This window comes from Carcharhinus amblyrhynchos, chromosome 23 (assembly GCF_965287045.1).
Source record: "Carcharhinus amblyrhynchos chromosome 23, sCarAmb.v2.hapA, whole genome shotgun sequence".
Classification (NCBI taxonomy): Eukaryota; Metazoa; Chordata; class Chondrichthyes; order Carcharhiniformes; family Carcharhinidae; genus Carcharhinus; species Carcharhinus amblyrhynchos.
The window spans coordinates 303,460-316,865 of record NC_137346.1 but is presented as its reverse complement, the minus strand read 5'-3'; the positions used below and the strand labels follow the sequence as shown (position 1 = coordinate 316,865).

The following is a 13,406-nucleotide window of genomic DNA, read 5'->3' as shown; positions in this document are numbered from 1 at the left end:
TTTCTGCTTGTAGTATTGTTCGGATACCATTTCAAACTGCAAGGTGTATTATGAAGCAAAACTAGACCTCAATAATTTTCTAATTTGGCATTAATGTGAGGATGGGATGCTTTGTCCAGGCATTATTCTACCGACAAACTAGGGAGCTTTTATTAAAACAGACTTTATTTAACAACACAATTTAACTACAACAAAGGAATTAGTTTAATCTTTAACCTTAAAATGGAAGAAGACAACTCTAAGTTCTAACTTATCACCATATCAGTTCCAATCAGCAATATTTCTCTTATGGACTTAAAACGCACAGTTAGCAAAACATAGGCATACTTGCTTTAACCTTTGCTAATAGTGTTGGAGCTTTGAGAAAACTTCTGGAGAGAGTGAGAGAGAAAGCTTTTTTCTACCAGATCTAGACAACTATTCTTTTCAAAATGAAAATGAAGCTGGTTCACCTCTGCTTTCACCAATTTTATATGTTTGATCGAAGCTTTTGGCTACTGCATCTGAGACGGAGCAGCATCAACTTTTCCTTCTGAGCCTGTGCCAATTTAAGAGGGTTAAATCTATAGATATTGCTCAATTGGAATAGCATTTTCTACAACTACCTCATTCACAATTATTTTAGTGCTTCCCAGTTTATTCCCACATATCTCTCCATGTGATTTAATAACTCTTTCAAGTCATTTTGATTTTACTCTGGAAAGTAACTTAATTTATCCTAATTTTTAATAACTTCTTCACTATTCAATTTCATTTGAGGAATGTCAAGTTCAGAATCATCTGGATTTGGTTCTCCACTATGATTTGTAACCACTTCCCATCCTCCTTCTGCTTTCCTTCACTATCAAAATATTGATTGCACATATTAACATGGCTATGTGAGTTTTCCTTCTAACATCTTTCAATTTTATAAGACCCACAAAACCCTGCTTTAAAAGTTTTATCTACCACTGATAGTAATACTTACCTCCACTAGCAAAAGAAAAAATTTTCGATTTCTTATCTGTTTCACCACAATATGTGCTACTTTTAAATAGTATGTGGCCAATTCACCTCCAAAATGTTTTATGAAGTTCACCTGGATCATAAATCTTGCATTTTGAATTTGGCTAGAATAAGCATGATTTGTTTCACTTCAGGTATGAACAACTGTCCCACTAAGGAGCTTTTATCAAACAAAGTTTATTTAAGTAGACAGTTAACATATATAAAAAGAAAATTAACAATAACTTTTACCAATTAGAAACAAAAACAAATCATGATATAGTATAACCCTTAACAGCCAAACACCGTTCCAACAAAACAAATTCCATAAACAAAACCTTTGCCACAGGTTTAACACAGCAAAGACTAATGGTCATTTGATACTGGAATTTAGTCCTTTGGTTGAATGTTGCCGTTCACTTGAGGCAAGCACAGACAAGCTTGGAGTCAGAACAGCTTCCCAAAACATCCAGAAGAGAAAGACTCTAGGCAAGCCAACCACCAACAGCAGACTTTCTACTCCAGGAAGGCCAGGACTTTTGCTTAAAGCTAACAGCAGAATTTCCAACACTAGGGTGAGAGAGAGAAAAAAACATTTCTTCCCAGTCTGATGATCACCCTCTTCTAAATTAAAACTGTAAACGAATGCTTAGATTGTTTTTCCCTGGTGAGAAACCACCTGACTTTGACTTGTCAATCAATCTTCCCCCTCACAATGCAAGGTCATAAAAGATCCCGGAGTAAAAATAAACAAAACCCAATTTAAGCCATTGAAGTAGCAATAAAAGGACTTCTAGCAAATGGTCCAGCTGCAATAAGAGAAAAAGTAAACTTAAAAGCCTGCTTGCAACTGCAGAGAACATGATTCCAAAAACAATTCTTAAAGGTATACTAACATCACACTGGCAAAATCTAAGTACATCTTTATGCAGTCCAGGCCAATAAAAATGTTTTTGTATTTTAGCTTGAAATTTCCTTAATCCCAAATGACTGCTTACTGGTACCTCTTATGCTACCAGCAATACCTCCTTTCTATAGCCCATTCAGAATACCATTTGATGGATGTCTGTCTATTTTTCATCTGCCTGAATAAATAAAGGTCTCATCATTAAGACATGGAAACATAGAAGATAGGAGCAGGAGGGCGCCATTTTTAAGATTTATCATATTTAAGATAATAACATTCTGGTATACGCTCAGATTCTTCTTCCATGTATGCTTCCTGTTAAAACTGTTTTATCTCTACTGGTTTGATTGGTTTGATTTATTATTGTCACATGTATTAACATACAATGGTAAGTTTTTTTTGTGTGCACAGGAACATACTGTTCATAGAGAAGGAAACGAGAGTGCAGAATATAGTGTTACAGTCATAGCTAAGGTATAGAGAAAGATCAACTTAATGCAAGATAAGTCCATTCAAAAGTCTGACAGCAGCAGGGAAGACTTGGGTGGCACAGTAGCACAGTGGTTAGCACTGCTGCTTCACAGCTCCAGGGTCCTGGGTTCGATTCCCAGCTCGGGTCACTGTCTATGTGGAGTTTGCACATTCTCCTCTTGTCTGCGTGGGTTTCCTCCGGGTGCTCCAGTTTCCTCCCACAGTCCAAAGATGTGCGGGTTAGGTTGATTGGCTGTGCTAAGAAATTGCCCCTTAGTATCCAGGGATGCATAGGTTAGAGGGATTAGTGGGTATGATATGGGGGTAGGGCCTGGGTGGGATTTTGTTCGGTGCAGAATTGATGGGCCGAAGGGCCTCTTTCTGCACTGTAGGGTTCTATGATTCTAAGAAGCTGTTCTTGATTTGGTTGGTACATGACCTCAGACTTTTGTATCTTTTTCTCAAAGGAAGAAGGTGGAAGAGAGAATGTCTAGAGTGCATAGGGTCCTTAATTATGCTGGCTGCTTTGCCAAGGCAGTGGGAAGTACAGACAGAGTCAATGGATGGGAGGCTGGTTTGCGTGATGGATTGAGCTGCATTCATGACATTTTGTAGTTCTTGGGCAGAACAGGAGCCATATCCATACAAATAGAAAGGATGCTTTCTATGGTGCATCTGTAAAAGTTGGTGAGAGTTGTAGCTGACATCCAAATTTCTTTAGTCTTCTGAGAGAGTAGAGGCATTGGTGGGCTTTCTTAACTATTGTGTCGGCATGGGGGGACCAGGACAGGTTGTTGGTAATCTGGACACCTAAAAACTTGAAGCTCTTGACCCTTTCTACTTCATCCCCATTGATGTAGACAGGGACATGTTCTCCACTTCCTGAAGTCGATGACAATCTCCTTCGTTTTGCTGCCGCACCAGTTCATCAGATTCTCTATCTCATTCCTGTGCTCTGTCTCATCATTGTTTGAGATCCCACCCACTATGGTGGTGTTGTCAGCAAACTTGAAAATCGAATTGTCACTTAGTCATAAAACATAGAACACAGAACAGTACAGCACAGTACAGGCCCTTTGACCTCAATGTTGTGCTGAGCTTTATCCAAACCCAAGATCAAGCTATCCCACTCCCTATCATTCTGATGTGTTCCATGTGCCTATCCAATAACCGCTTGAAAGTTCCTAAAGTGTCCGACTCCACTATCATAGCAGGCAGTCCATTCCACACCCCAACCACTCCCCACCCAGGGTAAAGAACCTACCCTGGACATCCCTCCTATATCTCCCATCATGAACCTTATAGGTGTATAAGGAGTGTAAGTAGGGGGCTGAGAACACAGCCTTGTAAGGTATTGTTGTTGAGGATGATCATGGATGATCGTATATGTTTTGGTTGTAATTTTGCCAACAGTTATGAACTAAAAATACGGACTCACTCTTCCACTTCTTCTTCAACCATCTGATCAAAAATAGTTTCTGATAATTGAACTTCAACTTGTTTATCTTCACTCTTGGATTTCTCCTCTTGTCTTGACCTGTGGCTTTGTGACCTTGTTGTTGGACTGGAGAATTTCTTGTTTCCCGAGTTGTGATAATTAAACTTAACAACGTTTGCTTTTCTAAAAATCAGCTAGTTTTTATTATCACCAAACTGCATGCAGTATATGGCCGAATCTTGGAAACAGAGAGCAGTCCACACTAACTGCTGATTCTATCCCAAGACTGCGCCTACTACAAGGATCAATTCAATAATTATACATTTTCTTATCAGCTTACATGATTTTAGTAATACAAGCAGTGGTACATTGAACAAAACAAATTCTGTGACTCCCTCATCCCCGACCTTGGTTCTGCGACTCCTTTATGCCTTGATTTTTGTAATAAACAAATTCTGTCACTCCCTCCTCCCCAACCTTATCTAATGTCTCGTATGTTATCTCACGGTGTATGGAGTCAACCGTGTAAAGGCCGGCTTCCCTGGTGTCTCACCCAGGCTGTGCGAAGTCAACCTTATCAAAACAGACTGAGGCCAAGCATTTGGCCTTCACTGGTTGTAGTCATTTCTTTGTTCAAAGTCAGTCAGCTTTACAGGGGTCTGGCATTTTGAAATGGCTTGGTCTGCTGTCCTTATTTCATACTAAACACTTGACCATTTTTCTCATCATGCCACTGCTTCATTCGTACGCTATCACATTGTTACCACATAATCATGAAAAATCCCAGGCTATGCATCCATCAAGAAGTCAGTTGTTTGATTTTCCACTGGCTTTTCAACCACAGTAGGCATCACTCACCCCTGTGACCCAGCTTTATCATTACCCAAGATAAACTGTATCTCTGGACAAGATCATTTTCTTTATTACTCCTACTACCACTTCACCACTTTTCACTGGATTCTCCAACCTCACTTTATATAATGGAACATTACTCTTCTCACCCTGAATTCCACATATTGCCACCTTATCTGGCAATAATCCTTCCAAACTACACAACTCCTCATTTGTTACCATCGAAGATTGACTTGCGTATACATCTCTTAAAATTTTGACTTCTTTCCCTACTCCTCCTGATACACATGAGTACACTTTATCCACACAAGTAAATGCTTCAACAAGATCTGGCACTTTTTTATCAATCAAATCCTGACCAGGCTGTACATTCTTTTGCACCTCCTTCATTTCAATTAGTCTTTCCTCTACCACATTAACAAACCCCACTGGCTTGTCCTGTTTCAACACATCTGTCTTCCCAGTGCTTTTCCTAAACCACCATCTTTGTGTGTCCTACTTTATTACAGTGAAAACATCTGAGGCTTTTATTTCTTTTCCACCCCCTGAGGTACGCTGTCTTTATTATCGTGCACAAGATCTCCTTTACCTTCACCAGCTATGGATCTTTTCCCCAGTTTCTATCCCTTACAGGCTGAAACTGATGTCAGAAACCAACCTTGGCTAATGAACTAATGCATAATCATCTGCCATTTCTGCTGCTAATCTCTCTGTTTTGACTCTCTGCTGTTCCACATGAGTTCTCACTACTTTGGATAGTGAATTTTTAAACTCCTCCAAATTCTAATGTTTTTCTAAGAGCTACATTTGTCGGGTCTATTTTCAAGGCCCTTATCCAACTATCAAAATCAGTTTGTTTGATCCTTACAAATTCGCTACAGGTTTGACCAGGTTAGAACATAGAACACTACAGCACAAACAGGCCCTTCGGCCCACAAGTTGTACTGATCATATCCATACCTACCAGGTCTATCTATAACTCTCAATCCCATTAAATCCCATGTACTCATCCAGAAGTCTCTTAAAAGACCCCAGCGAGTTCGCCTCTATCACCACTGAAGGCAGCTGATTCCGCTCACTCACCGCCCTCTGAGTGAAAAACTTACCCCTAACATCTCCTCTGTACCTACTCCCCAGCACCTTAAACCTGTGTCCTCTTGTAGCGACCATTTCAGCCCTGGGAAATAGCCTCTGAGAATCCACCCCATCTATACCTCTCAACATTTTATAAACCTCTATCAGGTCACCTCTCAATCTTCGTCACTCCAGGGAGGAGACCTAGCTCCCTCAACCTATTCTTATAAGGCATGTTTCCCAATCCAGGAAACATCCTTGCAAATCTCCTCTGCACCCTCTCAATAGCTTCCACATCCTTCTTGTAGTGAGGTGACCAGAACTGCACTCAGTACCCCAAGTGGGGTCTGACAAGGGTCTTATAAAGTTGCAGCATTACCTCCCGACTCCTAAACTCAATCCCTCGATTAATGAAGGCTAGCACACCATACGCCTTCTTGACCACATCCTCCACCTGCGAGGCCGATTTAAGAGTCCTATGGACCCGGACCCCAAGGTCCTTCTGCTCCTCAACACTGCTAAGACTCCTACCCTTGATATTGTATTCCTTCATCCCATTGGACCTGCCAAAATGGACCACTACACATTTATCTGCGTTGAAGTCCATCTGCCACTTCTCCGCCCAGTCTTGCATCCTATCTATGTCTCACTGCAACTTCTGACATCCCTCCAGACTATCCACAACACCACCAACCTTCGTGTCGTCAGCGAACTTACTAACCCATCCCTCCACTTCCTTATCCAGGTCATTTATGAAAATGACAAACAGCAAGGGTCCTAGAATAGATCCCTGGGCCACTCCACTGGTGACCGACCTTCATGCAGAAAAAGACCCATCCACAACCACTCTCTGCCTTCTGCAGGCAAGCCAGTTCTGGATCCACAAGGCCAAAGCCCCTTGGATCCCATGCCCTTTCACCTTCCCAAGAAGTCTTGCATAGGGGACCTTATCGAAGGCCTTGCTGAAGTGGTTCTTTCCTTAGATTTCTAAACACCATTGTCTGCAGGCTTCTGGCACCAGTTCATATGCACTCAAGACTGAGCTTTTTATCTGATCATAATCCCTAGATACTTCCTCTGAAAGTGATGCAAATACCTCACTAACTCTCCCTCCAACTTTGTTTGAATCAGTAATACCCACGCGGTCTGTGGTTATTTCATCTGTTTAGCTACTTTCTCAAATGACACGTAAAAGTTTTCTACATCCTTCTCATCAAGTCTTAGCAATGCTCGGACGTATTTAAACAGATCTGCACCAGGCTACTAACTACAGTGGCTTTGCTCTTCCTCACTATCCTCATCACTACCCCTAGACTTTACCTTTAGCTCTGCCATTTTAATAGACGTTTACATTTCAGTTCCGGTTTCCGAAGTTCAAATACTTTTTATCCCTTTCACCTCTCTCTTTTGCTTTTTGTTCTGCCAGAACTATTCTATCTTTCTTTTTCATTCCCTGTAATACATGCTGTTTCAATTTTTGTCTTGTTGTTCTTCTTTCTTTCTTACTTTTTATGCTGTAATTGCCTCCCTCTCCTCTGCTTTTGCTTCTAATTCAAGCTGTTTCATTTGTACTTGAATTCTGGCCATTTTTAATGATTCTGACTGCATTGCTGGCAATTTTAAATGCTTAACCACTCTGATAATTATCTTCGTCTTCGTCACCCCTTCAGGTAATATCAACTGCAGCCAATTCTACCCCAGTGACTTTTGGTCAATTTATAATTAAAACCAGATGCAGATTGTAAAGTTGTTCTGGTCTGGGAGCTATGATTTGAAGCTTCCCTCCAAACTAAGCTCTGTTGGTGTCTTCAGAATCTCCATTGTTATATTTGTCCCAGTTCTGACACCATGGCAAGAAGACTGTGCCTGATGTCAATGGACCTTTGCACTGTCCATGTCCTGTCGTCTACAATTCCTGGCAAATAGGTCAGGAAATTTCTGCCCCATATCTTGTTTTCATGTTGCAGGATGACCAATATTTTTAAGTAAACTAACTTTATTAAGAACAAAATATGTGCAGAATTGCAGGCCCGCATCCTACATCTACATGTTCTATCTGACCTCTGACTCCCAGGTCAGGTGACCCAATGAAGTATGGCATGTACCATATTATATCTAATATTGGAGCCCAACATAATCTTTCTAATATCATGACAGCCGACAGAGATATGAATAGACCAATTTGATTTTAGAACTGGGGCCATCCCAGAGCAGTATTCTGTTGGCTGTGCGATCGGGGAGATGGTCACCTCACAAAGTTGCTGTTATTTCATATAGGGTGTTGGTGAGGCCACACATGGAATATTGTGTGCAGTTTTGGTATCCTTAACTGTGGAAGGATGTTCTTACTGTAGAGGGAGTACAGCAAAGGTTTACCAGGCTGCTTCCTGGGATGGCAGGACTGTCATATGAGGAGAGACTAAGTCAGTTAAGATTATATTCGAAGTGAGAGGGGATTCATAGAAACTTTGAAAATTCTAACAGGGTCAGACAAGGTAGATTCAGAAAGAATGTTCCCAATGCTGGGGAGTCCAGAACTGGGGGTTCATAGTTTGAGGATAAGGGGAAAACCTTCTAGAACTGAGGTGAGGAGAAATCTCTTCACCCAGAAGGTGGTGAAGGTGTGGAATTCACTCCCACGGAGAGTAGCTGAGGCCAAAACATTGTGTGACGTCAACAAGAAATTAGATGTAGCTCTTGGGGCTAAAGGGATCAAGGGATATGGAAGGAAGGCAGGATCAGGGTATTGAAGTTCATGATCAGCCAATTTCATAATGGATGGCAGAGCAAATTTGAAGAGCCGAATGGCCTACTCCTGCTTCTATTTTCTATTTATGTTTTTATGTGTAAGTGGATGCAGTATTTTCCATGGTGTAAATGAATGATGTGTTGGTGTGATTCCCACAGCCTAGTGAAAAGTTTTAGAAAATACTTGAAAAGCCAGATCCGTTCTGGTAAATCTTGCCAAAATTTTGAATGAGATTGAGGGTGACATAGACTTTCCGGCTCAGGAAAGAAAATTCATGGTATTGGGACGTATACATTGGAATTTTGGGTGCTTTTCAAATTTTCCAGTCCCCCCCCTGCCTCGCTTTACACTGGAAACAGGACTGGAAAATCCTGGCCAATGTCTCCCATATTCATTTCTTTTATATTGGACTATTGTTTGCAATGTATTTTTGACCTGGAGCTAGATGCCTCCCGCTCTGGGTAATTGTTCTAGGTGATTTCAGATGTTGGCTGTGGTCCAACCAAATAGACTGTAAGTGTCCATGCCAGTGGGAAGACCAAAGTGCCTGTCGGATAGGATTTGCCTGCCTGATCGGTGCAAATTTATGCATTGCGGGAAACACGCCAACCAGCCCAGCACTTTTGAGATTGGGGCTCTATTTTTAAAGGGCTCCACAACCTCAAAGTTCAGGCACGGACCTCCTTACGTCCCCACAATGGCAAAGATGACTCCACCCGCTGACCAATGGAGCACACCCAACCTCACGCTAATCCACCTAACCTACACATCTTTGGACACTAAGGGGCAATTTATCATGCCCAGTCCACCCAACCTGCACACCTTTGGACTGATCTGGCATAGAACATAGAACACTACAGCACAAACAGGCCCTTCGGCCCACGAGTTGCGCCGATCACATCAACTCCTATCTATAACCCCCAATCCCATAAAACCCCATATACTCATCCAGAAGTCTTTTAAAAGACCCCAGCGAGTTCGCCTCCACCACCACTGACGGCAGCCGATTCCATTCACTCACCACCCTCTGAGTGAAAAACTTACTCCTAACATCACTTCTGTACTTTCCTCCCCGCACCTTAAACCTGTGTCCTCTCGTAGCGACCATTTCAACCCGGGGAAATAGCCTCTGAGAATCCACCCTATCTATTCCTCTCAACATTTTATAAACCTCTATCAGGTCGCCTCTCAACCTACGTCTCTCCAGGGAAAAGAGACCCAGTTCCCTCAACCTAACTTCATAAGGCATGCCTCCCAGTCCAGGCAACATCCTTGTAAATCTCCTCTGTACCCTTTCAATAGCTTCTACGTCTTTCCTATAGTGAGGTGACCAGAACTGCGCACAGTACTCTAAATGAGGCCTGACAAGGGTCTTATACAGTTGCAGCATTACCTCCCGACTCCTAAACTCAATCCCTCGATTTATGAAGGCCAGTACACCATACGCCTTCTTGACCACATCTTCCACCTGCGAGGCCGATTTAAGAGTCCTGTGGACTCGGACCCCAAGATCCTTCTGCTCCTCAACACTACCAAGACTCCTGCCCTTGATAGTGTACTCATTCATCCCGTTGGTTCTGCCAAAATGGACGACTACGCATTTATCCGCGTTGAAGTCCATCTGCCACTTCTCCGCCCAGTCCTGCATCCTATTTATGTCCTGCTGCAACTTTTGCCATCCTTCCAGACCATCCACAACACCACCGACCTTAGTGTCATCAGCGAACTTACTTACCCATCCCTCCACTTCCTCATCCAGGTCATTTATGAAAATGACAAACAGCAAGGGTCCTAGAACAGATCCCTGGGGCATGTTGAACAATGAACAGGAGCTCAAGGAGTTAAGTGCAATTGTTAGTTGTTCTGCTGGTATGTATTGCACATTTTTTTTTGCCATTCCACCAGTGGAAGGAACTATAGGAGGAGGAAGTTCCATCAATTAAGAAATTGGTAAAGGGCAGACAATCATAGCCTAAAGGGATGGTACAAAGTGGGATGGTAATTCCATTCTAAATAATATTGCATGAAGTTCACGTGAACAAAAAGTGTTTAAAATAGGGAGTAAAACTCAGTCAAGAATTTATTGTTTGCTTGAAGGATCTGGTACTGATTATAACATGGTTGTCATTTCAGAAAAATCCAAGCAAAGCAATAGGAACAGCAATAACAACAATGAGATGGAAGAGAATGATGATGAATTCCCAGGTAACAGCCTAATTATTATCTGCCAACAGCTCCGAGTTTGTTCTAAAGGGCGAGTCACTGCTTCACCTTTGCAATAAACACTCTGAACTGAAGCATGTACTTACCATTGCAATAATAAACAAAAACAAACTCAGTATGGCTTAATTACTATAATATTAATCCTATTCAGCTACATAAGCAGTTCAGATTCTATACATGGCGAGTCATACATATATGTGCGTGTTTGTCACTTCTTGTAGTTATACTTATATGTCAACATTTAACATGCTAAAATAGTATATAACCATATAGAATCAGATTTTCCAGTCTCCAAATAGTCAGAGTAGAGCTGAAATTCACTGGTCTCGTAAGCCTGCTACCGCTGCCATTGAGAATGGAGAACTTATCACTCAGCCAAATCTCTACTCATTGCAGTTGGCCCAGAGAATCCAGCTGTGAGCAAGGCTAGAAAATTCCACCAGGATGTAACTCCCAAGATTCACGTTGGGACTCCTCAGAATCCCAACAAGCTGAGCCCATGGGAATTATATCAGGAGTTTGAACTTCTGATGGCAAATTCTCCGAAAAGGTCTCCAATCCTGAGCGACAGAAACTTTGGACAGTTCTGACTTACTTACTTAGACAGATAGCCAGGAATCATTAGACAAAGAATGCTTAGTCTAGTTCCTAGGTAACTGTAGACTGACCCCTTTTCCAATCACTGAAACCTTTTCCAATGTCTCTTTGACTGGCCCAACCTCATGAGCTCACTGCACAGCCCTACCCACTCCAACCCGATCCGACCTTCTGATCCGACCTCACTACCAACAATCCCATGACCAAATAGCCAACCTTTCCCCCTCCACCTCGACTTACTAATCATAGAAAAACTACAGCACAAATAGGCCCTTTGGCCTACAAGTTGCACTGATCATATCTCTACTTACTAGGCTTACCTATAACCCTCAATCCTAATCTCCCCCCATATCTGACCCGACCCGACCTCACCACCCTACTCTCCCGAGTCTTCAACTCTCCCTTAACTTGAGCTCACTATCCGATCCCTACATCAATCTGATCAGATCTAATCTCACTGGCCCTCAACTTTCCCAACCCAACCTGACCTGATCTCATCACCTTACTCACCTGCCACAGTACCCATCTTCCAGCCTATCCAAATGCCACGATGACCCATTACCTTCTAACCTCACCCACCTTCCAGCCCCTTATATCACCCAACCTTACCACCTACTCATTCACTAACCCATTAAAAAGCTATTTAAATGTCCCCGAGCTTTTCAGTTGATTTTTGTTATTTGTTCATGGGATGTGGGCGATGTGGTTGGGCCAGCATTTATTTATTGCCCATCCCTTATGGCTCTTAAATTGATGCCTTTTCCGGCCATTTCTGAGGGCATTTAACAGTCAATGATGTCGCTGTACATCTGGAGTCATGTAGGCTAGACCAGCTAAGGATGGAAGATTACTCTCCCTAAAGGAAATTAATATTTGCCAGAATATAACAGCCAGCAGTGTAAAACTTGTCTCCCCTAATGATCTAGCACTATGAGTAAATAGTTGGATTGAAGATGTGTTCTTCATTTCAGAAGAAGCTAGAATCAAAAGGCCTGGCCAGAAATGCAGAGCTTCATTGTGGCACAAAGAACTGGGGCCAAAGAATTGGTTTTGTGATGTAAATTAATGCATGTCACAAAGCAGGCTCACCTAGGGGGTGATCTTATCAAAAAGATGCTAAGTATCGAATGAGCAGGAAAATGGGAGCGTTTCAAATGTGTTTTTTTGGCAGGGTCACAATTGAAATCTTACAGCACTTAGTGCAAAAAATGATGTGCAGTCTGATGCCTGCCAGTAGGAAGAGAGGGCAGGGCCTAAGCATGCCAGAAAACCGGCTGCTCACACTGGAGAACGCAATTACGCATGCATTGATTTTTCTGTTCTGTCAGTCATCTACCCCCCTGCATATCTGGATATTTCCCTGCCCCCAATTGCTGGCATCCCCAAACGATTGGCATCCATCCCTGGATATCGACCCCCACTCCTCCCTTCCTCTCCACCCATAGCCAATCGCACCACGCACCACTAGCTGATTGCGCTGTTGATGGGAATCAACACTGAGGACCTTCACAGGTGAGGGTATAAAGGCAAATGAGCCCAGATGATTATGTCTCCAGCTCACTAATTCTATATAAATTCAAATTTAAGTATCAAATTCAGCCTCGTATCCTTCCCAGGCGTAAGGCTGATCATGCCCTTTACCTGGGGCTGGTATTGTGAGAGGTGATAAACTAGCATGAACCCGATTTTCCACCTCTCACGTGATCTTACCAGCTCACCCTACCCATTGAATGCCGTGATGAGCTGGTTAGCTTGCCCCCTAGTCTTTCAAGCAACAAAGGGAATGCTGGGATTCTCTCTTTCTCTTTCCTCTTCTCTTTCCTCCCTTGCTAATTTCTTCATTTCCAATTCAATTTCTTGTTTTCTTTCTCCTGCCTTTCTACTTGCTCCTGTTGCAGTGCTTGATCCCTTTTCTTTTCCTGCGTTTTTTTTCCTTCCAATTCAACTTTTTACATTTGCAACTGAATCTTAGCAAAGTCACTGACTCGCCCCTTGGGGAGAACTTGGTCCCTTGGATATCCCTTGGATATCCCCCTTATTTTGAGGCTGTGCCCTCCAGTCCTGCTATCCTTTCTAAGCAGGAAGAATCTCTCTACCTCTACCCCGTCTAT

At 42.4% G+C, this 13,406-nt stretch overlaps 1 protein-coding gene across 1 annotated transcript in view; it reads left to right on the top strand.

Annotated features, from left to right (window-relative positions):
• LOC145357476 (integrin alpha-E-like) overlaps positions 1-13,406 on the top strand; it is a 453,795-nt gene that overhangs the window by 153,487 nt on the left and 286,902 nt on the right. The window contains exon 12 of the mRNA XM_080210848.1: positions 10,609-10,680. Within this exon, the coding sequence (XP_080066974.1) occupies positions 10,609-10,680 (72 nt within the window). The remainder of the gene's footprint in view (positions 1-10,608; positions 10,681-13,406) is intronic.